The sequence below is a fragment of the Phascolarctos cinereus genome, unplaced genomic scaffold, assembly GCF_003287225.1.
Source record: "Phascolarctos cinereus isolate Bilbo 61053 unplaced genomic scaffold, phaCin_HiC Scaffold_2;HRSCAF=192, whole genome shotgun sequence".
NCBI classification, from domain to species: Eukaryota; Metazoa; Chordata; class Mammalia; order Diprotodontia; family Phascolarctidae; genus Phascolarctos; species Phascolarctos cinereus.
In genome coordinates, this window is record NW_027555625.1 from 52,262,379 (window position 1) to 52,289,816 (window position 27,438).

At 41.9% G+C, this 27,438-nt stretch overlaps 1 protein-coding gene across 2 annotated transcripts; it reads left to right on the top strand.

The window, feature by feature from the left end:
• The first annotated feature begins 9,041 nt into the window (after window positions 1-9,041).
• Window positions 9,042-25,291, top strand: LOC110210313 (thyrotropin-releasing hormone receptor-like). Of its 2 annotated transcripts, XM_020989181.1 has the most exons (6): window positions 9,042-9,143; window positions 9,219-9,323; window positions 10,116-10,212; window positions 14,355-14,946; window positions 16,415-16,844; window positions 24,174-25,291. In XM_020989181.1, the coding sequence occupies exons 4-6, from the start codon at window positions 14,570-14,572 to the stop codon at window positions 24,600-24,602; spliced, it is 1,236 nt and encodes a 411-aa protein (XP_020844840.1). In that variant the 5' UTR covers window positions 9,042-9,143; window positions 9,219-9,323; window positions 10,116-10,212; window positions 14,355-14,569; the 3' UTR covers window positions 24,603-25,291. The 2 variants fall into 2 exon arrangements, with proteins under 2 accessions (XP_020844840.1, XP_020844838.1); XM_020989179.1 differs by having other exon boundaries at window positions 9,042-9,323.
• The last annotated feature ends 2,147 nt before the right edge of the window (window positions 25,292-27,438 follow it).

Genomic DNA, 27,438 nt, shown 5'->3' on the forward strand with positions numbered 1-27,438 from the left:
AATTATCATATCTATGCAGATGACTTCCAGATCAATGTATCCAGCCCTCATCTCCCTCTTGAGCTCCAATTCCACCAGTAAACAACAACAACAAAGCATAGTCAGCACACAAAAGGAGTCATAAGAAGTAAAAACCATGTCACATCTTCAAGCAGAAAGAAAAAAGGAATAAGAGCATGTAGAAAATATGGTTCTATGGAAAATTTCAAAGGGCAGTTAGGCAATGCAGTTGATGGAGCATCCAAGACCTGAGTCAAATCTGTCCTCAAACACATACTAGTCTGTGTGACCCTGGGCAAGTCACTTCACCCTGTTTGCCTCCATTTCCTTATCTGTAAAATGAGACAGAGAAGGAAATGGCAAACCACTCCAGTACCTCTGCCAAGAAAACCCCAGTGGGCATCACAAAGAGTTAGACATGACTGAAACAACTGAGCAACAACAATTTTTAAAAATCCCCAAATAATAAATGAAATCTAACTTGTATGAAATATGAGAGAAATAGAATAAGAACTCAAGTTTTCTGATTCTTTTTGCTATTCTCTGCTGCCTCTTAACTAATCAACCCAGATCAAGAAATGCTTTCATCGTGTACTTACTGAGGGAAACCCTTGTCTTCACTCTGCCCTGTGCTAGGCTCTGGTGAGACTATAACACACGGGAGGAGCTTACAGAGTGAACTGGGGAGCTGAGAGATCCATATAGTAGATGATTAAGACATAGTGTTGTACGGTCAAAAAGGAGAGAGAGAGACAGAGAGAGAGAGAGAGAGAGAGAGAGAGAGAGAGAGAGAGAGAGAGAGAGAGAGAGAGAGAGAGAGAGAGAGAGACAGAGAGAGAGAGAGAGAGAGAGAGAGACAGAGAGAGACAGAGAGAGAGAGAGAGACAGAGAGAGAGAGAGACAGAGAGAGACAGAGAGACAGAGAGAGACAGAGACAGAGAAGGAGAAAAGGAGAGAGAAATTACAGAATCTGAGTTGAAAGTGACCTCAGAGTCTATCTAATTTAACTTTAACCTAAAAAGAACCCCCTTGTAATGATCATAATAATTAATATAATTATATATCGCTTTAAGATTTGCAGAGCACTTTATATGTGTGTGTGTGTGTGTGTGTGTGTGTGTATGTGAATAATCTCATTCGATTCCCAACATACCCTACACATGGTCATCCAGGTTTTCTTTGAAGAATCAGTCAGCAAATATTTAAATACTTGATATGTGTCTGGCCTTGTATTAAGGAATGGGGATGTAAATGCAGTGAATGAAAGAATTCTTGCATTCACTCACATTCTAATGAGGGTGACAAGAAGGATATATACCTATACAAGTATAAAGGGAATACATGTAAATATGTATACACAAACAAAAGGGTAACTTCATGAAAATGTTATAGGAAGACGAGTCTGAGTCGATTACGAAGGCTGGATCAGATACATAGTCTGACAGTATGAATGCATGACCTGCCTAAATGAGTGATTTCCAAATTCAAAATAAAGCTTTAAAAATACATTTATCTATTCATTTTAAATGTTGATAGGGCTACAAGAGGAACTGTGATGTACCTTACTGTGGCATGGCTGTAAGGAAGGGCTGGAGGTATAGAATGAGTCAGTCAATCAATAAACATTTATTAAGTAGTTGCTATGTGCCAAGCACTGTGCTAAGCTCTGAGGATACAAAGCAAGGCAAAGTTAAGAGGCTATTACAGGAAATCTGTCATGAGGTGATAGTCTTTAATATATGTAGTTATTTTCACTAATGAGAACAAGTATAAATCCCCTTTGCAGCTCCCTGTCTTCCATTCTTGTTCTCTGCTCATTAAGTGGAACCATCTAAGTTGATGATCTCTCTGGTCCCTGCTAAGATTCAATATTTCTCTGCTCATTAGGTTGAATAACTGTTTGTTGAATTGAATGAATTGAATTAGAGTGCTCATTTATAAGAGACCTGAGGATGACAAGGTCAGTATGTATGAACAGTGGGTCATGGCAGCCAAAGAGCTAATTCAATCCTAGGCTGCATTAATGGAAATATCATGTTCTGAGTGGGGAGGGGGGGCATAGTCCTGCTGTCCTATGCCTTTTGTCAGCCAATATCAAGAGTGTTATGTTCTATCTTGATCCTGTATTTTAGGAAGGGCATTAATGAACTTGAATATGGCCAGAAGGAAGAGATCAAGATGGTGAAGGAACATGAAAGCATGACATATAGACTGTTCAGAGGAGCTAGGATTGTTATACATAGAGGAGAGGCTAGTGGAGACAGGAGGGAGGAGAATGAAAGAGAATTGTCTACAGATACTTGAAGAGCTCTCACGTGGAAGGCAGATCAGACGTGTTTTACTTGGTTCCAGCATGTCACAGAAGCAGATTTTGTATAGAAAGATTTATATGGAAAGAACAGTTTCTTAGGACAAACAGTTGCCCTAATTTCTGTTTAGGATTGGGGAAGTGACATTTCCCTGTTGCTGGAGGTCTCCAAAACGAAGATTGAAGGACCATTCATAACAGATGCTATGTAAAGGGCTCCCCCTTCAGGTAGGAGGAAGACTAGCTTCCCTTTGACTTCCAACTCTGAGATTCCCTGTATTGTCTCTACTGGATTTTGTATCTCAAGAGGCTATACAGTTTGGTGTGTTATTCTCACATTTGCCACAACGAAGTGCTCAAACCCAATCCAACATTATTTCATAGCCTGCTCCAGGAATGGATTGTTTTCTCTCTTCCTTCTGTGGGGGAGCAGGGAACATTTGTCAAATGGAGGACAGAACGTGTTGGGGAAGAGCAGTCTTTTAGGAGACTGGAGTTTTGGGTGAGTCAGACCCTGCAATTTGTAATACTCTAGCATTTTTCTTCTTTCCTAGCCTATTAAAATGATCTGGAAGTGTCTTGAAAAAGCAGCATTTGGTGGTTTCATGTGCAATCATCTTTTTTATTGAACTACGTTATGGAAATGCTTGTTTCATTCTGTGAATAAATTTAAAATTTTAAATTTAAAAAAGAAACATTGTCAGCTTCCCCTCTTTCCTTGTTAGTAGATAGAAGCAAAGAAGGTGCAATAAAGCCATGCCACAGTAAGGTACATCACAGTTCCTCTTGTAGCCCTATCAACATTTAAAATGAATAAATAAATGTATTTTTAAAACTTTATTTTGAATTTAGAAATCACTCATTTAGGCAGGTCATGCATTCATAATGTCAGACTATGTATTCGATCAATTCTGTATAATTTGTAAATGGCAGTTAAGCATCACGGTAGATAGAGGACTGGAAGGTCAGGAAAAACATCAGTTTTAATCCTGACTCAGATCCTTAAACAGCTTTGTGGCCCTTAGCAGGTCACTTAACCTCTTTCAGCCTCAGTTTTCTCATCTATAAAATGGGGATAATTATAGTACCTACCTCAGAGGGTTGTTGTGAGGATAAAATGAGGGAATACATGTAAAGAACTTTTTCAAATCTTAAAATGATATTAACATGTTTACTATTATTTTGGGGGTATGCATATAAATGTATATAAACACACATATATTGATCACACCTGTCTTCCTCTTCACACGCCACTTACTAATTTTTAAATAAGCTTAATAACTACTATACAAACAAATAAGAATCCAAAATAAGGAGAAAAATGTTATGAGGTGATTAGGTAAGCTAAAGCTAAATGAATGAATGAATAAGGAAAATAAATAACAATAAACAAAAATTCCTTTGGTCTCATGTCTCTTCTAGGTTTGTCTGAAGGCTTCATTTTCTTTCCGCTTTTAGAACTATAGTCATAATCACGCACACACTACTTCATAGAGTTTCACATCTGGATCGAGATCTCAAGTGTAACCACACTTTTGTATCTACATAGACCTGCTTACAGGTCTTCAACCCCAAGCAACACATTCATAGTTATCTCTGGACATCTCCTCAGGCTGAGTTATAGGAATATAGAATGTCCAGGCTGGGAGGGAGCTTAGAGGTGATCTAGCCCAATGTCCTCATTTTATAGATGTGGAAACTGAGGCTCAGAGAGGAGATGCGATGTGAAAAAAAGCAAAGGTTTAGACTAGATCATCTCTGGTGTTCTTTCCAGTCCTAAATCTATGATCCTATGACCAATTCAACTAGCTAGTAGTAGAGCAGGGAGAGTCTAGGTCTTTCCACTGCCCAATTCTGTATGCATAGACTATATGCATACATACACATACACACACACACACACATATACATACACACACATATATATATAGCCTTTGTTCTTTACATGTACTTTGCATACAACCCCATTTGCTTATTATACACATGTGCTTACCTCTTCCCTGAATTGTTCATATATACATGCGCAGTTATTTCCTAATACTCATACATCACAACAGTTTTTTCCATACCTATCTAAGTCTTAGTATTTCTCAAGCTATCACCATCAAACCCCTTTCCCTCAAGGGAACAGGAAAACCCCCAGTAAAAAAGCTGTGTGCAACTGAATTCTTTAAAAATCTTTCTATCTCCTTAGGGAAAAAAAACATTTATTTCCCTTTAAAGACCACAGTGATTAGGAGCTAAATGCTGAAATTTTAAGAGGCTCCACTGTGGCCCACTACTTCTCCAAAATAATGAATTAATATGGAATAGCCACCTCCTTCTTCTCACCCCATCACCATTTTCTTCTCACCCCATCCCCATTTTCTTCCCTCTGGGGAAAAACAAAGGAAGGTATTACTACAGTATGGCCCTTCTCAAAAGTAAGCGTACATGGAAATTGTGCCAGGTGGAGATGGGAAGGGGAGATGTTGTAAGCAGAGAGGGTGGTAATGGTATATACATCAAGGTGATGTCATGAAATGATTTGAGAACCATTCATCTATCTGTATAGAGATAATGTTTGTGAAGATGTTTCATTTTTTCATCACCATGATCATCATCTCTTCTGTGAAAAGCAAGCTAGACCTATCAAAAGGCCAATGAGATTTAATACTAGCTCCCGAACTTACAAGTCAAGCTAGACCTATCAAAAGGCCAATGAGATTTAATACTAGCTCCCGAACTTACAAGTCAAGTCAGTAAGTATTTATTAAGCATTTACTATGTGCCAGCCACTGTGGTAAGTAAGCACTGGGGATACAAAAACATTTTTAAAAAATCCCTGGTCTCAAGGAGTTTTTAGTCTAATAGAGAGATAGCATTCAAACAGTTATGTACAAATAAGCTCTAGACAGGATATATTGGAGATAATCTCAGATGGAAGGCACTAAAATTAAAAAAGGGTACTTGCAGAAGGTAAATTACTTGATCTGAGTTCCTCAGTTTCCTAATCTGAAATTAAATTATTTCTAAAGTCCCTTCCACAACTGACATGTGAACATTCTGTAATCTGATAATCTCTCCTTAAACCGTTTATTAAGATCAGCAAGTGCTCTGCTTCAGCACTATCACTAGAGGACAGCAGCAGCCAGGGAACTGTCCGTAAAACCTGTAAAATTTTGGGAAACACAGATGTTATGTGCAGGACTCTGGCGAAAATCATGAGTTGGGGTTGGTGAAGAGAGGAGCGTGGAGAAAGGGGAAGGAGGCCAAGTGAGAATATTTGTCAATTCCCACTAAGTCAGAATCTGTAAGATGAAGGAAACAGTGCATGGAGGGATAGAATTCTATCTGTGGTGACTGTGTTTGCAGACATCTTGCCAGAAGCTGACAGGAAGTTTTCATATAAGGAGCACTAGTTCCATTTGATCTGGAAATGTTTTCCAAGATTTTTGGAAAAAAATAATTTATTTACAATCACTGGAGACTCTCATTTGCTAAAAGAGCAGTTGTCAGCAATGTCTGACTGAAATCACTTTCCTAGTTATAGATGAGTACTTACTATGCACCTGGTTCTGTGATGGGCATTTTGGAGCATTTCAGAATTGTAAATGACCTCAGAAGTCCAGTTGTATTTGAACAGGAGTTTCTTCCACAGCATCTCCTCTAAAAAATGTTTATCCAACTTCCACTTGAAAACCACCAGCAATGGACCATCTGAGACAGCCCACTCCACTTTGGACAGCTCAGAAAATCTTTAAGGCCCCTCCTAGAATATAGAGTGTGAAATTCTATGTTTTAATAACTTTTTGTGTTCTAAAGGCTCTGACAAGTCAAGAAGTACTTATGAATAATAACAACAATAATAGCTAAAATGTATATAATGCTTTAAAATTTAGAAAGTTCTCTACAAATATTATCTCATTTTATTCTCATGATAACTCTGGGAGGAAGGTGCCATTAATTATCTCAATGTGACAAATGACAAAACAGGTGCAAGGAGGTTAAGTGCCTTGTCTAGGTCATACAGTTAGTATCTGAGGTAGGATTTGAATCCAGGTCTTCCTGACTCCAGGTCCAGGGCGCTATCCAGTGTACCTAGCTCCCTATGGTATATTAAAGTCTTACTATGTGCCAGGTATTGTGCTAAGTGCTGGGGATACAAACAAAAAGGCAGTCCCTGTCCTCAAGGAGCTTATATTCTAATGGTGGAAGATACACACACACACACACACACACACACACACACACACACACACACAATGAAAAGGCAGAGAGGGTAGGTGCATGTTCCAGAATAAGGTGGCAAAGTCTAGTTGGTGAAGTATGGCTGGTCTATGCCCTCCCTCAAAATGGAGGCTCTTGGAGGAATTCAACTCCGACATTCTATGTCCCAAGGAAGTACTAGCTTTGGCATGTATTGCAGTAAATATTCTATGTTCTAGGAACTCTTACAGTTTTAGCCATCTGTGTTCTAATGGGCTTCCTAGCTCCAACAACCTGTATTCTAAGGTTGTGTTCTTCTTTTATGTTCTCTGTTGATTTTATTTTCTAACATTCTACATTCTGGCAGTGCTGTTGTTCTTTAATTCTAAAACATGGTTCCCTGACTTTGAAAGGCTTACAATCCAGCAGGGAAATTATGGAGAAAGTCTGGTCTTTTGGCAAGTCTTTCCCTGAACTCTTAACTGCTTCTTTTCCTGTTGTGTTGAAGAGAAATCAAATGCTCTTATCTTTGTACATCTCTCCCCTGCACAGAGCCGATAGCCAGGAAGTTGCATTGATCTGGGTTCACTTACATTCAATAAATATTTGTTAAGTACTTACTATGAACAAAATAGTCACAGTGAGAGGCATCACAGACAGAGGACAGGTCAGTCCTAAAACCAGGAAGCCATGGATTCAAATCCTGCCACTGACACATACTAATTGCGTGACCTTGTGCAAGTTACTTAACCTCTCAGTCCTCTAAGCAACCTCCTCAGGCAGGGATTCTTAACCTTTTTGGTGTCATGGACTCCATTAGCAGGCTGATGAAACCTCTAGTACCCCTATCAGAACAATATTTTAAATTGTATTACAATGAAATACTTGGGATTACAAGGGAAAGCAGTCAAATTGAAAAAATTACCAAAATAATTTTTTGTCTTTTTTTTTTTTAGCTAGGCAATGGGGTTAAGTGACTTGCCCAGGGTCACACAGCTAGTAAGTGTTATGTGTCTGAGGCTGGGTTTGACTCCAGGGCCGGTGCTCTATCCACTGCACCACCTAGCTGCCCCCCAAAATAATTTTTTAAAAAATTCACAGACTCCAGCTTAAGAATCCCTACCTAGGTATGTTGCAAAGAGGGTTCTGATCTGCATTGACAAAGGGAATTGTTTCACCTGGAAGCTCCCCATGCCAATGAAATAACAGGTCCAGTCCCAGTACCTATGCATAAAGCACTATGCCAAACATGGAGGATACAAACAGGAAATAAATAAAAAGATAACAGACCTTGCCCACATGGAGCTTACATTCTACAGATTGTAAATAGGAAGCATAAGCCCTGTACTGTCAAATCTCACTCCTAACCAAGGCAATTGTTCTAAAAGGACTTTGCGGTCATTGAGGAAGGATTGGAGATCATAGAAGGCTAGAGCTAGGGTTGGAAGTAGCTTCAGAAGCCATCTAATCCAACCCCCTTATTTGGTTGGAGAACTGTGGGTAGCTGCACAGTCAGGAAACCTCTGCTCAATTTGAAGTCTGTGCCTGAAATCCTAATATTCTTTTTTTTTTTAATCCTATCAGTGGCAGATACGGAATCATAAATGAGGCAAAGAAATCAGTAATAGAAATGGGCATTTGGGGCAGCTAAGTGGTGCAGTGGTTAGAGCACTGGCCCTGGAGTCAGGAGGACCTGAGTTCAAATGTGGCCTAAGACACATAACACTCACTAGCTGTGCGATCCTGGGCAAATCACTTAACCCCAATTGCCTTCACCAAAAAAATTAAATTAAATTAAATTAAAATTAAAAAAAAGAAAAAAAAGAAACGGTCATTTGGGTCTCTGTGGTCCTGGCCACAGCCTTCAGAGCTCCTGTATCCAGCATGGTGCTATGTTTACCATGCATGCTCATTCCTCAGGCCTAGAATACCCCCTGCATTGACACCCTGTCTCCACCTGTTCAGAGTAGAGACAGGGTCCAACTCAAATACTGCCTCTTCTATAAAGCCTCCCCTGACTCTACTCCCCTTTCAGAAAATTAAAAAAAAAAGGCTAGAAGGGAACTCTCTTCCTTGCAGACTGTCATAATACTTTGTAACAGCTTTTCTTACACTTTGTTTTATATACACTTTATCTTGTCTATCTTCCCTCTGAGACCATAAGCTCTAGAGGGAAGAGACCACACCTAAGTTCCTTCATAGTGCCTAGCACTGTGCCTCGCTCAGTGTAGGTGCTATAGAAATTTGTTGACTAGCCATGCTGGGGTGGGGGAGCTCCTGGGTCCCTTATCTCCAGGACAGTTGAGGTGACAAGTTGAGCCTCTTCCCCAGAGGAATACGTGGAACAGAGCCTAGCTGTTTCTCATTTGAGCTAGCAAGTATGAGAAGAGGTAGCCCCCATGGAGGAAACTGTTGATGGAGCTCCTTACTCAGAGAGCTGCATGCTTGGTAGTGATTGGCTTTCCTGAGGCAGAGAGAGCTAGTTTCTTTTGTCATAGGTTTCTCTGAGAGGGAAGAGGCATCAGCTGATGAAGAGCTGGCTTTATATCAGGCAGCAGGCAGCCGTAGTCCTGCAGAAGAGGGAGAGTGAGGGGCGCCTGTGTGCATACTCACATACTGAGAGGAAAAGCAGAAATCACAGCAGAGGGTGCGTGTGTGTGTGTGTGTGTGTGTGTGTGTGTGCTTCTGCACCCATTTAGTTTACTTTTTTTTTCACCTGTAGTGAAGGGAAGCTCTTCACTTAGTTAAATCTGGGAGTCCAAGGAATCGGCTTGACTCACCCTCCTTCCTAAATGAATGAAACAAGCCTGAAATGGAGCATTTCTAGGTAAGTTCTTCCAGGAAGTTTCAGTGGGGCCCCTGGGTGATGGGGACTGCACGGCAGGGCAGAGGTGCAACAAAGTTGTCCATCTGGGGGTCAAAATGGGAGTTAGCATGCCATTGGTAGGAGTGGGGGTTGGGGAGGTCACAGCCTACGTTGGGAGAACCACCCAAATTTACGTGGGAGAGGGGAGGCTAATTCTTTTCAGCCCACCCAAGCTGTTTAGCATCAGGAGATAGTGTATAGATTGTGACAGGGTGAGCTTCCATGATCCTGCAGATGTTCTACATCTGAACAAGTACTCCAACCCCTGGAAATCTCTCAAATGGGAGAAAGGGGCTGCTCTGGGTTGATTCTTTCAAACTGGCTAAAGGGAAAAAAAATCCTTCCAAAATATGTGGTTTTCCCAAGGATAAAGCCCTGGACTGTGGGAGTGTGTTGCAGGCATCAAGTCCTCATCCAGGCATTGGTCATCTTTTCAAACAAAACAAAATGTTTAGCTAAAGGAGGGAGGGTACTGAGGATGGTGGGGAGTGGGAGGGTGCGTGGCAGACAGGAGAGGCAGCTGTTTCCCTCCCCCTCCCAGGTACCTAGGAACTTCTTACCCTCTTGCTCCTGGCGTTTCAGAGGACCTAGTAGTGGTATGCTGTTGCCAGGCAGGCTGAGTTTCCTTCCTTGGAATGAGGAGGGGATGCTGCAGCTTAGCCCACTGCTTGGGGGGGGGGGATATAAGGGTGACTCATGCAGATCAGCCTCCCAATCACTTGGTTGAAATTGCATTTTACATGTATGTTTCAGGGCAAAGTAGTCATTCAGGGACCATTGTAATCTTCTGAGTAAAGGAGTTGAACATTTGGGTTACTGTGTTTTCATTTGCTTGTCTGGACGAAAGCAGGTATGTAGACAGCTGTCTGTGTGTCCTAGCTAAGTGTCTGTTGGTCTGTCCATGGGTATTTGTATGCCCATTATCTGTCTATCTGCATCTGTACAGGTGTCATTTCTGTCTCCCTGAATCATCATGGGTCTTCTTATCCACCTTTGTCTGCCTGGCTTTGCCATATTTGTCTGTCTGAAGCTGCATTAGTCTTCTGCCTGTCCATGGGGTGTATGTCTATGGGCTTTTCTCTCCCCTTCTCAGTAGAAATAAGTCCCAGGACCCAAACCTAATTGAGTGAGACGCTGCTCTTATTTTTATGCAAACTATTATTATTATACAAACAAGGGTAGAAGATTCTGTGCCTTAATTGGGTTTTATTTTCATCCTATTTCACCAAGTTCCCCAAGGAAGCTTTGTTGCAAGCAATTGTTTAAATTTGCTGACCCCAAAACTAGAGAACTAAATCATTTTGGTCTCAGTATAGGGGGAAAGTTTAAATAAAACACCCCAAACAAGTGTCTAGTTCCAAACTGGCATTTTCCCCACGGGAGAAGATCAGTCATGAAGATTTTTTAAATTGTCTATGCGGCTGCCATTTGTATGCCTAGGGTACCAATGCCCATCTCCTATTTTCCTAGAACATTTCTCTGGATTGCTCAGAGCTGTTGACACATCTGACCGTAAACTTCAAGGTTCAAGGAGAAGGACCATCTAAGAGATGGGGGTGGGGAGGCACTCAGAACTGGGAGCCCAAGGAGTCCTGTCTTCCTGCTCAATAGACTCTAGATGCCTTTTGCCAAGGAACCTTGAACCAATTGACCCTTTGGCAGCTCCTGAAGTAGGGTGCTTAAGATGCTCTGGTTGGTTTTTCATTCCCCTGACCTTCCTGGGCAAGGATGTTCCCTTCCCCTCCTCAGAGATTTCTTCCAATTTATCCTACATACTAGCTTGTTTGTACATAGTTGTATCCCTCCTCAAGATGGAGGCACCTTGAGAGCAGGGACTATATTTTTGCTATTCTTCGCACAGCTCCTGGCACAGGGTAAGTGCTTAATAATTACTTGTTAGCCAACTGACTCAGAGCACTCTAACCATACATACCCCCATCTCCAACACATGATTGTAAGAACTAGAACTAGAAGGGACCTCAGAAATCAACCAGTCCAATACTTATTTTAGAGAGGAGGAAACTGAGGCACAGAGAAGGGGAGTGACCTGCCAAAAGCTGCATAGGTAACAGGTAGTAGAAACGGGACTCCCATTCTCTTTCCCTTCCTTCCTCCTATCAAAGACTACTCTCTGGAAAGTTTTGTCATGGCCTAAGAATCTTGAGGGGGAATTCCTGAGATAGTGAAACAATGTCTGTAATTGTGATGTAAACTCAGAGACCTCAGCAATCAATCCCTAATCTTTTATTTAAAAAAAAATGTGGGGAGGAAAGGGCTGTTATATAAGAAGGCTGAATGAGGAAGGTAATAGATGGAGTAGAGTCAGAACAGGGCTTAGAGCACTTAAATTATTTCTAATTTCTTGCACTTTAGCATTGACTCAGCAGCTGCTAGATAGAGTTACAAAGTTACTGACAGCTGTGTGTATCATGTATGAAAAGGGAAGAGTGATACCATAACAAGGGACAAAATGTCACTTCTCTACTCTAAAACCTTCAGTGATTTCCCGTTGCCTAGTAGAAATATATATGTATAAATATATAATATTACATAAATATAAATAGAGAATATATAAAGGTATATACATGCACGTGCATATGTGCACATATATGCACATGTATAACATATACACATATGTATACATACACATGTGTGTATATGTGTATACTGTGTGATTGTATATGATGTGTGTGGTTATGTGTAATATGTGTGTATATATAATACATGTGTATATATGTGTGTTATGTATACACGTGTGTGTGTGTGTGTGTGTATCTGCCTTTTAATTCTGGTATTCAAAGCCCTCTCCCATATGCCTCTACTTTCCAACCTTTCCAACCCAACGTCTTCTTGTTTCTCTTCATGGACTGTATTCCAGTTGTTGTACCAACTCTCCTCCTTCTGTCCTTCCTTCTCTCACACCTCCATACTTTTTAATGTTAAGTTCACTTGGGCTTAGCTAGAATTGCCTATACTTTTTTTGTTTCTTGAAGTTCCTACCTTCCTTCAAGCAACACCTTCGATGTTATTCCCTGAATACCCAAGGTATCTATCCCTCCAGGTTCTTATCTTACTTTTTGAACCCTATAGCAGTGTCTTTCGTAAGTAAATGCATTTATCTATTAAGCGCTTACCTTATGCCAGAAACTGTGCAGAACACTAAGTATACAAAGAAGGGCAAAAATAGAATCCTTGTCCTCAAGAAACTTACATTCTAATGGGGGATACAATGTGTAAACAACTTTGTGACACATAGTGGGAAGTTTGAGTGGGATCTGGAGTCACCCAAGCAACAAGTTTCCATGTAAGTTATAAATTTGGGATTCCAGAATCCATCTGGACCAAGTTAAATGGACTTTATGGTCCTCAGTTGCCTTATCTGCAAAGTGAGAATGACTTAGTGCCAGTCTCAAAACAGGCATCAGGACAAGGTGATTTATTGAGCTCCCTTCCAGCTCTAAAATTTGTGATTACAATCTCAGAGTCAAACTATTTCCAAGAGGAGCACAACTTTCATGAAAATATAGTTTATGTTTTGTTTATGCCTCTATATATGCCTGATATTTTCCTTAGTAAAATGTAAGCTCCTGTGGGCAGAATCAGTTTTCGCTTTGCCTTTGAATCCCCAGTCAATCAGTCGGTCATTCAGTCTTTGGTTGGTCTGAAGCCTTTATCAAGTGCTTACTGTGCTCCAGGAGCTGTGCTAAGCAAAGGGCTGCAAAGAAAGGCAAAAACAGTCTCTGCCCTCGAGGAGGAGCTCACTTTCTAAGGGAGGATACTTTTCCTCATCTGTAAAATGTGAATAATGCCACCTACCTCCTACAGCTGCAGTGGATAGAGCACTCATCCTGGAGTCAGGAAGACCTGAGTTCAAATTTTACCTCAGACACTAGCTACTTGTCTCTGGGCAAATTGCTTAACCTCTACAGTTTCCTCAACTGTAAAATGGGGACACCAATAGCATCTACCTTGCAGGGTTATGAAGATCAAATGAGATCATATTTGTAAAGCATTTAGCACAGTGCCTGGCACATAGTAGGCATTATATAAATGTTAGCTATACCCCCCAAAATGTCACCAAGTAGCTAATCTTTTGATATCTTAACAGCCTCTCTGTACTTAACTTGGCTGATCAATCAGTCAATAAGCATGTATTTACTAAGCCAGGCACTGTGTTAAAGACTAGGGATACAAAGAAAGGCAAAAGACAGACCCTGCCCTCAAGGAGCTCACAGTCTAACAGGGGAGACAACATGAAAATGACTATGTACAAAAGTGATGTAGGCAGGAAGAATCAGAGATAACCAATGGATGGAAGGCAGTAGCATTAAGGGGGATCAGGAAGGGCTTCCTGTAGATGATGGGATTTTAGCTGGGACTTAAGGAAGCCAGAGAAGCCTGGAAGACAGAGATGACCAGGGAGAGCATCCCAGGCATGGGGGACAGCTGGGAAAAATTCCTGGAATCCTGAGATGGATTGTTTTGCAAGATGAACAGCCAGGAGGCCAGAGTCACTGGATGAGGGAGAAGAGCCAACCTAGAGGAAGGCCCCCATCACATAGAGGCATTCATCTAAAGGGGATTCATTCCTTAGGCCAGTGGTTGGAGTAGATGATTTATGAGGCTCTTTCCAACACTAAAATTCTGATGCAAAGAGATACTCAGTGCCACAGTTTGTTCATCTGTAAAATGGGTGTGAAATATCCCACTTACTTCACAGGTTGAGAAAACACTGTGTGAGCTTTAAAGTGCTGCAAAAATATGAATAAGGAGTGAGAAATCCTGAGTACAAATCTTGGCTCTACTGTCTACTGCCTCGGTGACTGTGGGCAAGTCACTTAACACCTCTGGGCCTCAGTTTCCTCATTTGTAAACTCAAATGGTTTGATTAGATGATAGTTAAGGTCCCTTCCAGCCCCAAGTGCTATGATCCTCTCCTATATCTAATGAAGGACAAACATGAATAACTCTGTCTGTGTGTTGCTTTTGCAGAAGCTAAAGATGCGGGTTTTCTCCTTGAGATCTTGGTGTTTTATGTGGTCCAAAGCCCTTCAGGCTCTCTAGGAAATGAAATTCAACCATCAATCCTAGCTCTTCTCTCTCTCTCTTTCTCTTTCTGTCGTCTCTCTCTCTTCCTCTCCTCTCTGTCTCTGTCTCTGTCTCTGTCTCTCTCTCACACACACCCACTTTCCCTCTCCCGCTTCATCATGGAGAACCACAGCAAAGTTGACAGCCCCACCAATGTGTCCCTGGTGGGCAGTGACACTGTCCTGGGCCTGATCGAGTACAAGACTGTCTCTGTCTTTTTGGTGCTGCTGATCTGTGGGGTGGGCATCATCGGCAACATGATGGTCGTACTAGTTGTGCTGACCACTCGGGACATGCGGACACCCACCAACTGCTACCTGGTCAGCCTGGCCTTGGCCGACCTCATGGTACTCCTGGCAGCTGGACTGCCCAATGTCTCAGACAGCCTGGCGGGGCAGTGGATCTACGGGCATGCTGGCTGCCTTTGCATCACCTATTTTCAGTATCTTGGAATCAACGTCTCTTCTTGTTCCATCATGGCATTCACTGTGGAGAGGTAGGAATATTTCTTTTACTTACATTGCCTTGCTCATATCTCAAGGCTTCTATGTAAATCATAAAGTTCAGTCTTACCAGAAGCCAGTCACTTTGGGAAACTCTAGCAAAGTCTGGGAGGGAGTTACAACCCATTGCCAGACAGGTAACATTTTAGAATAAAAAGATCCCTGGATTAGGAGATAGAAGACCTAAACACTGGGGATACAAAGACCACCTCACATTCTGGTGGAGGAGACCACATTTCCTTATCTGTAAACTGGGGATGACAACAGCACCCAAGATCGAATGACATCCAGTAATGCTTCCCAGCTCTGACGCTCCTTAGCTGTATGACCACAGCTGAGTCACTTAACCAGCTGAGACCTAGTTTCCTTGCCTCAGTCCCTAACCTGTTATTTTGCCTTGGGCATTTACCTTCCTCTGCACCACCCTGGGCCCCTCTTGCAGGGGTTCTCCACTTTTATGCATGTTATGGACCCCTTTGGCAGTCTGGTGAAGTCTAGGGACGCTTTTTTCAGAATAATGTTTTTAAATGAATAAATTAAAATCTATAGGATTATAAAAGAAATCAATTATTTGGAAATAGTTATCAGAATGTTTTTATAAAGCAGCTTAGATTAAGAACCCCTGCTCCACAAAACGAGGGAACTGAACCAGGTTAAGATAACAGTAGACCACATTTATATAGCTCTTATGGTTTACAATCTACACTACCCTGTGAGATAAGTCACGTCAACATCCTTATCCTTTTGCAGATGAGGAAACCAAAGGTTCAGAGAGGTCAAGAGACTTACCTAGGGACACACAGCTAAAAAGTGTCCAAGCAGGATTCAGACTCACACCTCCAAGTTCAACATTCTACTTCTAACTAGATGGTCTCGTGGTGCCTTCTAGTTTTCCAATGTGTAATTTTTCAGATTTGAAGTGTTATTACTATTTCATGGATGAGCCTCTGACGAAGTGAAGGGCTTTCCTGAGGCAGTGATCGAGCCAGGCTGTAGATGCAATTCTAAGAATCATCTCCATACCTGTGCTGTCATCCTCCCTCCCCACCATGTGACTTAGGATCCTCTTTTTTGCTGGCCTCATCGGCAATAACAAGCATTATAATTAGTACCTGTTGCATCTCCAGCCCCATGCTAGGAACTGGAAGGGATTGAGAAATGTCTGAGACAAGCAGGGGTGAGCTAGAACCACCCCGACAGGCTCCTGAGAGTCTTGGGGTTCCTTTGAGCGGGAGCATTTGTTATAGATTAGGGCTTGATCTACTGTTTTATTGATTGTCTAGACCTAAGAAAGTGGTGGAGAAAATGCTCCTAATGCAAATTAAACTTAAAAGGAGTGTGCAGAGCTTTTTTAAAGGAGCTGGTTGTTAAACTTTTACCAGCACACCCCTGAAGATATGGCTCTCACCTTGATATGTTCATCATCTAGTTAGTCTATGCTCTGTTCTTTCCCTTTTCTAGGTATATAGCTATCTGTCATCCCATAAGGGCCCAGACAGTGTGCACAGTATCCCGGGCCAAGCGTATCATCGCTGGAGTCTGGGTGGTCACGTCCACCTACTGCATGCTTTGGTTCTTCCTGGTTGACATCAATGTCACCAAGAGCCAGAGTCTGGAATGTGGTTACAAGGTTTCCAGGAACCTCTACTTGCCCATCTACCTGCTGGACTTTGCCATTTTCTTTGTCACCCCCTTGGTGGTGGCCACTGTCCTCTATGGGCTAATCGGGAGGATACTCTTCCTGAGCTCTCTCTGCCATATGACCAGTTGTGCAGGCACAGAGGGCTACCCCGAGGGGAGTGCCCCAGAGAGGGGACAAGGCACCAAGGCAGAACAGGGCAAGGCTGGTGGTCACTCTCGAACCAAAGGGGCCCTGTCTTCCAGGAAGCAGGTAAGATGGGCCTCCTTTCTTGTTTGGAGTGAAGGGCACTGTGGAGTGTTGGGAGTGAAGGGAGAGAGAGATAGAAAGGTTTGAGGTGGAAGTGGGATAAAGGAGGAGAAAAAGAGAGGAAGAGGCAAGCAGAGAGACAGCATGCAGCAGGAGAAAGGCAGAAGAGCTTACTATGTGTGAGCTGGATGATGCAGTGGACAGAGCACTGGATATGAAGTCAGGAAGACCTGAGTTCAAATACAACCTCAGAGGGCAGCTAGGTGGAGCAGTGGATAGAGCACCAGCCCTGAAGTCAGGAGTACCTGAGTTCAAATCCGGCCTCAGACCAAACACTTGACACTTACTAGCTGTGTGACCCTGGGCAAGTCACTTAACCCCAACTGCCTAAGACCAAACAAACAAACAAACAAACAAATACAACCTCAGACAGTTGCTAGCAGTGTGACTGACCCTGGGCTAGTCACTTAACCTGTTTGCCTCAGTTTCTTCATCTGTAAAATGAGATGGAGAAGGAAATGGCAAACCACTCCAGTATGTCTGCCAAGAAAATCCCAAGTGGGAGATGGACAAAGAGTTGGACACTACTGAACAACAAAATAAAAATCATGAGTGAAGTTCTGTGCTAAGAAGTGAAAAGACCAAAAAAAAAAAAGGTAAAAAAAAATCACTGTTCCCTGCCCTCAAGGAGCTCACATTCTAATGACAAAGGCAGTGAGATATGGAAAAAAAAGGGGGGGGAGATAGCAACAGATAAATACACATACACAGAGAAAAAGAGACAGTGATGGAAAGATATACACAGACAATGAACAGCAACCAAGGTAGGCAGAGACAGAGCAAAGGGCTTTTAGGAGAGAGAAAGGGCAGAGAGGGAGGCGGGCAGAGAGGCAGAGAAAAAGAAATTCAGGGGACAGAATGCAAGCTTGGGTACCACATATACAATAACTCTTACAGGATTCCAAGGAAGAGAATGCTAACAGAACAAAGCTGAATGGAGGAGGAGAAAAGAATATGTGATTTTCCAGCTAATAATTGTCACAGCATCAAATTGGTCCAATTTAATGTTCATATCTTTGCTGTACTTTAAATAAAGGAAATATAGGGTTTGCTCTCCCTGGAAGAAGCTCAGGGGAAACCCACTGGGAACCTCCCCTCCCCCAGCTAGCTCCTCATCAGGAAGGGAACATAAAAACTGTTCACAGATTCATTGATAGGTACTGCTGCCAGTCGTACTTGTCAACATACAGTCATTTTAATAACCAGTTTATTATGTGCTGAGCATAAACTCATGGTACACAAAAGTCATTGGGACTCAGCAGCCATTGTCAGTGACTTTATATAGGTTTTAGTTACATCTGCAGGACAGATATAATGGAACTTTACACAGGGCAAAAGTAAAAGGTAAAGATTTACACTTCAGATATTAGAGAATAGAAGGGGATGATTTGCCTTAGGTAAAAATTATAAATTAGCCAGTAAGTACTGGGGATTAACCTGGAATCTGCAGACTAACCATTAACAACAGAGTTCTACCTAGTTATTTAACATGCTCATGTTAAGTAACTACAGGTAATAAAGCCAAGCTGGAAATTCTCCTATCGCTAACCAGTTAATCACCAGAGCTAAAGGTAGATGTCTCTGCTAAAGTCTGCAAGCTCCAGCTAGTTATGTGATTTGTTATCTCAAGCTAGTAGTAGCAATATTTCAATTCTTTATGACAAAGAGGATATTGGAGTGTGTGTGTGTGTGTGTGTGTGTGTGTGTATGTATGGGAGGGAGTGAGAGAGAGAGAGAGAGAGAGAGAGAGAGAGAGAGAGAGAGAGACAGAGAGACAGAGAGACAGAGAGACAGAGAGACAGAGAACTAGAGATAGATACAGAGAGAAAAAAACATAGAGAACACAGTAACTAGTTTAGGTTCCAGACAACTGGTCCACTGGGGCATGGGTAGGGGGCAGTGTTTTCCAGGTACTTTCAGACACAGACCTAGACTGCTTTCCTCCAGGAAGCTCTAAAGCTCCCCAGAGCTTGGGGAAGCAGGAGATGCCTAGTTAGATGCTTTCATGTATGTTTTGTGTGTCAAGAAAGGTCAGTATTTAGGTTCTCTTCTCCACCTCTCCCATTCACCCACTTTTGCTCCATCCAAGAGTCCCCAAGAGGTTTTCCAGCATTCTTAGATTTTTTAATAACTAGTAAGTACTTAATTAATGCTTTTTCATTCATCTGGAATTGTATTCTACTCCCACCATACTCATATTGCCTCTCAGTGACGATTTGAGTTTTCCCTATCTGTAATATGAGGGGGTGTTATTAACACCTACAAGCCCAGTGACTGGAAAGGGATTTAGGCATATAATGGCCCAGCCTAAATGGTTAAGATGATCTCATAATACAATTAAAAGTAAGATTTTAAACACTCACCCTTTCCCTCCTAGCAGCCTCCACTCTGGATTTGCTCTATTTTTCTGATCAGCTATTCTGAGGAAGGAAAGGCAGCACAGTTTGATAGCGAGGTCACTAGATAGAGAGGTAAAAGACCTATGATTAGGATATATCAAATCTACGCTTTACCATTGACTGTCCATGTGACCTGGGTGAGTTGCTTTACCACAATCAGTCAATCAATAAACATTTATTAAATACCATACTTACAAATAAAGGCAAAATAGTCCCTGCTTCTCTCAAGCATTTCACAATCTTGTGAGAGCCATAATACGCAAACAACTATGTCCAAATAAGCTATAGACAGGATAAATCGGAAAAAATCAATAGAGGGAAGACACTAGATTTAGGGGGGTTTGGGAAAAGCTTCTCTGAGAAGGTGGGATTTTAGCTGGATTTGAATGAAGTCAGGGAAGCCAGGAGGCAAGAGAAGAGGCAGGAAATAATTCCAGGCATGGGAGATAGCCAGTGAAAATCTGTTTCTTTATCTGTAAAATGACCCAATTGTTCTAATAATTATAATGGCATTATAGGAGAAATATCTCCTTTATAAATTCATGTGGTAGGTAACTGCTGCTGATATAGATCCACCACAATGCAGAAATTATAGAGGTGAGAAAAACCTAAGTTTTATTATGTTTAAGCATAGGTTCAGATCTCAGACAAAAAAAGAAATTTGAATCCCAATTAGGATTCTAACAAGGCCTCTTATAGACAAAATTATGTCAGAGTGACAGAGCTTTCTTCTTTTACCTATTGCAGTCTTGTACATTCCTCTTAGGAAATAACAATTAGAAAAGATAGATTCAAAATCCCATGCTTCCTTCAATGTTATAAAAGTTGAACAAACTTTGTTAAACAGTGTCATAATCTCATACATAAGCAAGCCTAGTTAAAGAGACTCTATAGGTAAACTAAGTCAGTTTACAGATTAAACTACATTTAGAGGGATCACAAATAGGCTGATTAAAGAAGGATATTTATGTGTTATCAAGGAGTCAAGGACAGTTGAGATTCTTCCTCTGACCTAAGGAATGTTTAAAGCCTTAAGTAAAATTTTACATCTCATGTCCTGGCCTTCCCTTCATATCATTATTCCATGAACTCAAGTGTTGGTCAGATGTGGTTAATATTAATAGAAGACAGGCTTTTAGTTAACCAAAAATTGTAGGAGGGATGGCCTTGATACCCAAATAATAAAACTTTAGGAAAGGAAATAAAAATTCCCATAACAACAGTTAGGGCTTTAAGGTTTGCAAATCACTTTATGTATATTAAATCAATTGAGCCTCACAATAACCCCCATTTTACAGATGAGAGAACTAAGGCACAGAGAGGTTAAGAGACTTACCCAGACTCACATAGCTAATCAGTGTAAGAGGCAAAATTCAAATTCAAGTCTCTCAAGTCCAAGTCCTGTACTCTATTTACCCTGCCACTCCCTCTTCCCAATATCTATCTCCCTCTAACTAGATCAGGGATTCTTAACCTGGAGTTCATGGATTCAGAAAAGAGCCACAGATAAATTTCAGGGAGGCCATAAACTTGAATGGAAAAAAATGACATCTTTATTTTCATTAACCTCTTACTGAAATCCAGCATTTTGTATATTTTATGCATTTAAAAATATTCTGAGAAGGTGGCCATAGGTTTCACCAGGCCACCAAAAGAATCCAGTACATAAAAAAGATTAAGAACTCTTGGAGCAGAAGATCTCTAGACTGCTACTAGCTTTATATCTGTTATGCTGTGATAACGTGCATTATTAGGGATGGCCCTGAATCTGTCAGGATTGACTAACTGACAACCTCAGGGCTGTTTCCATTCCATTTTATGCACATAACTCCCTAGGTGGACCAGGCAGGCTCTCTGGCCCTACTCCAAATGGGGCTAGACAAAAAGGTCTTCCGTTTGCTCTTACGTGGCTTGGGTCCTCTTGAGACAAGCACTGCTGAGAGAGATAGCTTGGCCCTCTTGCCTTCTTCCTCACTACCATGCTAGATCTCCTTTGCACCAATAGAACTCCTGACCAGAGGAGAAAGAGAAGACGACTATCAGATTACTTCAGAGCAGCTGGCAAGAAATTATCTAGAGAGAATGCAAAGCATAGCAGCCAAATTTCTGCCAATAGGAGGTAGAAATTTGCAGCTTTCCTCTCCCCCAACACCCCCTCCCCTCTACTAAGATTGTTTTTCTTTATCTCATGACTCACTTCAGCCCAAGAATGAAAGGGAGGGGAGCCAAGGATATGGGTGTGGGTAAAGATAAATGGTGTCGAAGAAGGACCAGCTCTTGGAAAAACTGGGAGACCAGACAGGTTTGTCTTCAATGTCTTCCCCTTCTTTTGCATTTCCCTTCTAACCTTAAGTCCTCTTTTTTTTTTCTAATCCTTCCTCCTCATTCCCTTCCCTTTTGGCACTTAGGCTGTCCTAAAATGATGATTCCAATTTAGGCCAAAGAACAAAAGGAGGAAGAGGAAGAAAGCATTCCCACTTTCTATAGCTCCCTAAGCCGATTTCTTTGAGATTCTGGACATAGGGGAAGGGCTTATTTTCCTAAAGCTAATAACCTAGCTTTCCCCCTGTGAGTTAATTTTCTCAGAGTTTCACCTGGTAGATCTCCAAGTAGCCATATTCCCACTTGCTTTTCTTATTCTTCATGCCCCCCATGGTTTTCAGGAATTCCTTGAAGTGAGTGTGACAATACCTTCTTACTCACCTGTTCCCATGTCTGATCTGCTGCCAAGGCTTGTGGGCTATACCTTTATAGCATCTCTCGCATGTGGTGCCTTCTCTCCTCTGACATCTCCACTACCCTGGGCAGATTCTCATCATTTCATTTCACTATTGAGATAGTCTGCTAGTGGATCTGCCTAGCTCTTGTCTCTCCCCACTCCGATCCATCCTTCACTCAGCTGTCAAAAGGATCTTCCTGAAGCCCAGGTCTGACACTGTTCAATAAAACCCAGTGATTCCCTGTTACCCTCAGGAGCAAGTACAAAACTCTGTTTGGTTTTTAAAACCCTTCATAACCTAGCCCTCTCCTACCTTTCCAGTCTTCTTACACATTTTACAACCCAACACACCCTAATACACTCAGCACCAATGACCTTCTCACTGCTTCTCTAACACAAGTCACTCCACTTAGAACTCTATACCTTTCCATTGGCTGCCCTTCCCCATACCTAGAACGCTCTCCCCTCCTCTTACCTGCCTTCAGGCTTCTTTGGCTTATTTCAAGATTCAGCTCAAATTCACCTTCTGCCCTTTCAGGCACCCCTTCCTTGTTCCTACACTAATCCTTATGAGCTTACCCTCCATCTACACTGTATTTATCTTACACAGTTGTTTGTGGGTTGTCTCCCTCTTAGAATATAAGCTCCTTGTGAGCAAAGATTGTCTTTTTTCCTATCTTTGCATCACCACATTTATCAGTATCTGGCACTCAGTAAGTGTTTAATAAATGTTTGTTGGCTGTTGACTGACTACCGATTCCCCTGTCAGTTTCCCTGCCCTATGTGCGGGCTCTACCTCCAAATCTCCAGAGTTGGTCGGGGTGGAAGGGAGGTGTAGATTGGGGAGAAGAGCGGTGGTGCGTCATAGAAGAAAGCTCTCTGATGACCTGAGGGTGATATTTATTAGCTAGATGACAGTAGGCAAAACATGTCACCTTTCTGAGCCTCAATTTCCTTGTTTTTAAAATGGAGATGATTAAAAATTACATTACACGTATTAAGACAAAAATTGTATAAGGATCTGTTGATAGGTACAGCTGTCAACTATATCACCAATGATGCAGAGCTATTAGGAAAGCTGGTTTATTATGCTGAGAGCGTAGACTCACTGTGTACAAAAATCAGTGAGCCCCGAGTAGCAGTTTTAAGCTACATTATACAGGTTTTGGTTACAAAGACAGGACTGGTACAATGGAATTTTACAGAAGGCACAAAGATAAGGTAATGATTATAAATCAAAGAACAGACATCAGAAAGAGAACCTCTGCATCAGGTGAAACAGGAAACTAGCCAATAAGCATAAAGCTAGCTGATATCTCAAGCTGGAATTTGCAAACTAACTCGTTAACACTAAGACTGTAGTTTGATATCTTAGCTTGATTTTGCAGGCCCTTGAATTAGGGGTGGGGAACCTGTGGCCTTAAGATTTCAGGTTCCCCACCCATGCAGATAAAGTTGAGCTAGAAACTTTCTTAACACAATACCATAGGATTTTGTGAATATTCAGTGAGATATTGTATGTCTATATGTATGTAGACAGATTAGAGATAAAGTATTTATTAAACACCAAGTGCCAGTCATTTGTGTTAAATGCTGGGGCTACAAAAATACTAGCAAAGCAAGACAGTGCTAGCCCTCAAAGAGCTTATATTTTAGTAGAAGATAATAAGAGTAGGAAAGGGGCTGGAAAAGGGAATAGCATGGGCGAGAGATGTCAGAGAAATAGCCTGGAAGCCTGATTCCTTGTGGTGTCCAACAGGCAGAATCCAAGGTTTCCATGGGGGTGGGGGTGGGGATGAGATGGGAATAATGTACAAAGACAGAGGCAGCACATTCTGGACATTGCCAAAAAGTGGCCTGGAGGCCTGGATACAAGCAAAATAAGGCTGAAAGTTTATGTATCAGAGCCAAAAGCCCCAGGTCATGGAGTCTAAAGTTCTGGTAAAGTCCTTTGTAACCATTAAGTGCTATATAAATGCCATCTTTTATTATCAATAAGAAATCATAATTATATTAATTTTTAATAATTTATTATTATTGATCATACCAAATGGGAGGTAAAGTATCCAGGCACTTCATTGTAATGCCATTTGGGTATGGTTGAACTTGGCATTTCCAGCAGATGAGTTATTGGCTACACTGTTCTCCTCACAGGTCACCAAGATGCTGGTTGTTGTGGTGGTCCTCTTTGCTGTCCTATGGATGCCTTACCGGACCCTGGTCCTAGTGAACTCCCTTATGGACCACCCTTACCTTGACCCATGGTTTCTCCTATTCTGTCGAACCTGTGTCTATGCCAACAGCGCCATCAACCCTATCATTTACAACCTCATGTCCCAGAAGTTCCGGATGGCCTTTAAGAGATTGTGCAAATGCTCAGAGGAAGAGCCCCAACGGCGAATGGTCTACTTGACCACCACTAGCTACAGTGTAGTACAGGAGTCCTTCCAGGCCAAGCCCAGGGCCTTGGGCAAGAAGCACGGGCAAGCTCAGCCTCACTTGGAGCAGGAACAGGGGCCTGAGGGTTCCCAGCCTGCTGGCCAACCAGCCAGTCAAGAAAAACCATATTTCAGTGTGGTCTAGCACCCTCCCATGACCTCTGTCCCCTGCTTTTTCCTTTCTCTTATAACCTTGCATGATTGAGTTCTTCTACTGTTCTATATTCCTTTACATTCTAAAGACCCTTCAAGTCAACAAAAGAGGTATGTGACAAGATGAGGAGATATCATCTTAAGGATGAATAGGCCAATCTTAACAGAGCAGTGTTTTCCTACTAGCAGACTGGAGAGCCTGGTGGGCAGCTCTGGGTACTACTCTGGAAATAGTAGCAGTAGTGTCAAGAAGAGGGGGACTTAAGATATTCCATATGGAGAAGGAACTGGGAATGAACGTAGGCTGTCTGAGCAGACCAAATCTTTGTCATTTTCGACTTTTCCAACTACATAAAGACTCTGGACCTCCAATGTGATGCTGACCCAATGAACTTTCTTCTCGAGGTTAAGGACCCAAGGAAAGAATAGGCACTGGTTATCTAGAAAATAGTTGGATAAATGGAAATTGACTATATTATGATACAGAAAGTTAGGCCTTTGCTTGCTGTTAGACCTGATAGATCTAATTCCCAAAATGAAGTCTCTTTAAATGGAAAAAAAAAGTAAAATTACACTGAAAAATAGCACTAATTGAAGGCAGTGCTCAGGTTTTCTGTTCAGTTAGATTTGGGAAATCAGTGAGGCCTGTTTTCAGACTAATACAGGGCTTTATATAAGCGATGTTTTAAAAGGAGCGTAATGATTAATGTCTTCAACACAGCTTATTTCATACTGATTTGTGGAGGCTTTTAGGAAAGGTATTCATTATAGGTCCTACCCCGAAAAAGCTAGCTAGCAATCTAATGAGAAGATGGTTCAGTTTTGAGACAAATATTTGATACTTCTGTAGCACACATCTTACATGATTCTGAAATCCCTCTATATGTCAAGTTCAGTGTAGAGTGACTGGAGTAATCAAAGGTATGCAAATAATTATAATATGGCTCAAGAATTCTGTCAGGGCATTCTTTTGCCAACATGCCAGGTAGAAACCAAATATCAAATAGAAAAGCATTTAATTGGGATGAAATATCCAGGTAAATAAGAAGAGGAAATCAAACAATAGAATTTTTCTAAGTCCCTCTCTCCAACAGAGAACAGGTTCCCGCAGACCCCCACAGCAGCATAGGGGCAAGAGAATGCTTCTCTGGAGCTATCATCTGATGCTGAAGCTGCTATTCCCTTCTCTACCAAGCTGTCAGCTGATGTTATGATGATTCTTCCTCAAAGGATGGCAGGGGAAAAAATGATCGATCTTGCGTGAGACCAGGCAGGCCAACGTGTCTCAGGGGCCAAGAACATCCTCAGTACTTTCTTTAGAAATGCCTCACCATGTCAGGCAGCTATAGCAATTTTTTAAAAAATATTTTTCAAAATTTTTTTTCTTCTTCATTTCCTCCCACGGAAAGTTCCCCCTAGGCCTGGGGGGAATTGAGTAAGTCAATTCATTTCCAATTCCAGCATATCCCTTTCTGCTACGCTATATAAATTTCTTTGAAATTTGGAAAAGCCTCAGTGAGGCATTTAGCATCATTGGAGGGGAAAGGGAGAGCTTTCAAGCTCCACATTGCATTCCTGCCACTGTAGCAAAGGCCTCTGTGTGTCCCTTACACTTCAGGTTATTTGAAGCAGATGGAAGAATGTGGTATGATGGAAAGACTACATGACTGGGATTCAGAAGGGCTAGTTTTTGTCCTAACTCCACTAATAAGTAGCTGTGTAACCCTGGGTTAGTCACTAAAGCCTTCTAAACCCCCATTTTCCCATCTGTAAAATGAAGGGGTTAGATAAAAATGACTCTTTAAGAGCCCTTCCTGTACAAGTATTCTAGGTTATCTGTGAGTCCCAGGTCTGGAAGCCTGGATTTCTGAAGCAGGGCTCTGTTTGGGGTGGATTGTAGAAGTCTTTGGAGTAGGGGCTAATGTGGGAGTAAAAGCTAGTCAAAAGGGGCTGGAAAGACATTCTAGCATATGTGAGGGTTAGGCTTCAAGGCCTTGTTCTCTTATCCCTTAAACCTAATCTCTGGGGCTAGGAATCTTCTTCCTCCCTTTGTGCTGTAGCTTTACATCTGAAAGACCCCCTTGTGAGGGTTCTGGCAATGGGCTGTTGGGGGCCACAAGGAAGGGATGTTTGCCGGTAGGACCAGAAAGCCTGAGCCTCCAACAGGAGTAAGATCATTGCCTAAGATGCATCCTCCACTGACTGGTGCCCAGTGGCCCCATGGCAGGCCAGGGACCAGCAGCTAGAAGAGCTCGTTCCCAGTTTGATGCAGAGTCCAACAAGCTTTGAGCTGAGAAGGGGAAGAAGAAATCTAGCCTCTTTGGGTCAGCCTCAGAAGGTTAGATTAGCCCACCCCCAAATTTTCATCCAGTTGAATTGAATAAAAAAAGAATAAATGCAACATAATAAAAAATTAGTAAATAAATATTAGGCACTCAATACTTGTGAGACCCTGAAAAACAAAAGCAAATCAGCCCTAGCCCTCAAAGAATTCAAATTCTCAAGAGAGAGAACTTTCTCCAACTCTAAGATCCTATTGTTCTAAGGGAAGCTGTTTCCCCAGAGGCCTGGGCCCCTGGCCAAAGATTCCTAGGGCTCAAAGTGTAGCTACCTGGAGAAAGGATACAACCAACTGCTTCTGTCCCTATCTATTGTTGTTGTTCAATTGTTTCAGACTCTTCATGACCCCATTGGGGTTTTCTTGGCAATGATACTGGAGTGGTTTGCCATTTCCTTCTCCAGCTCATTTTACAAATGAGGAAACTGAGGCAAACAGGGTGAAGTGACTTGCCCAAGGTCACACAGCTAGTAAGTGTTTGAGGACAGAT

What these genes read in the sequence shown, in the direction of transcription:
- LOC110210313 (XM_020989179.1), top strand. Translation starts at nt 14,570, where the DNA reads ATGGAGAACCACAGCAAAGTTGACAGCCCCACCAATGTGTCCCTGGTG. An exon ending in ATGGCATTCACTGTGGAGAG is followed by an intron (nt 14,947 to 16,414) that starts GTAGGAATATTT and finishes TCCCTTTTCTAG; the next exon opens with GTATATAGCTATCTGTCATC. An exon ending in CCCTGTCTTCCAGGAAGCAG is followed by an intron (nt 16,845 to 24,173) that starts GTAAGATGGGCC and finishes TTCTCCTCACAG; the next exon opens with GTCACCAAGATGCTGGTTGT.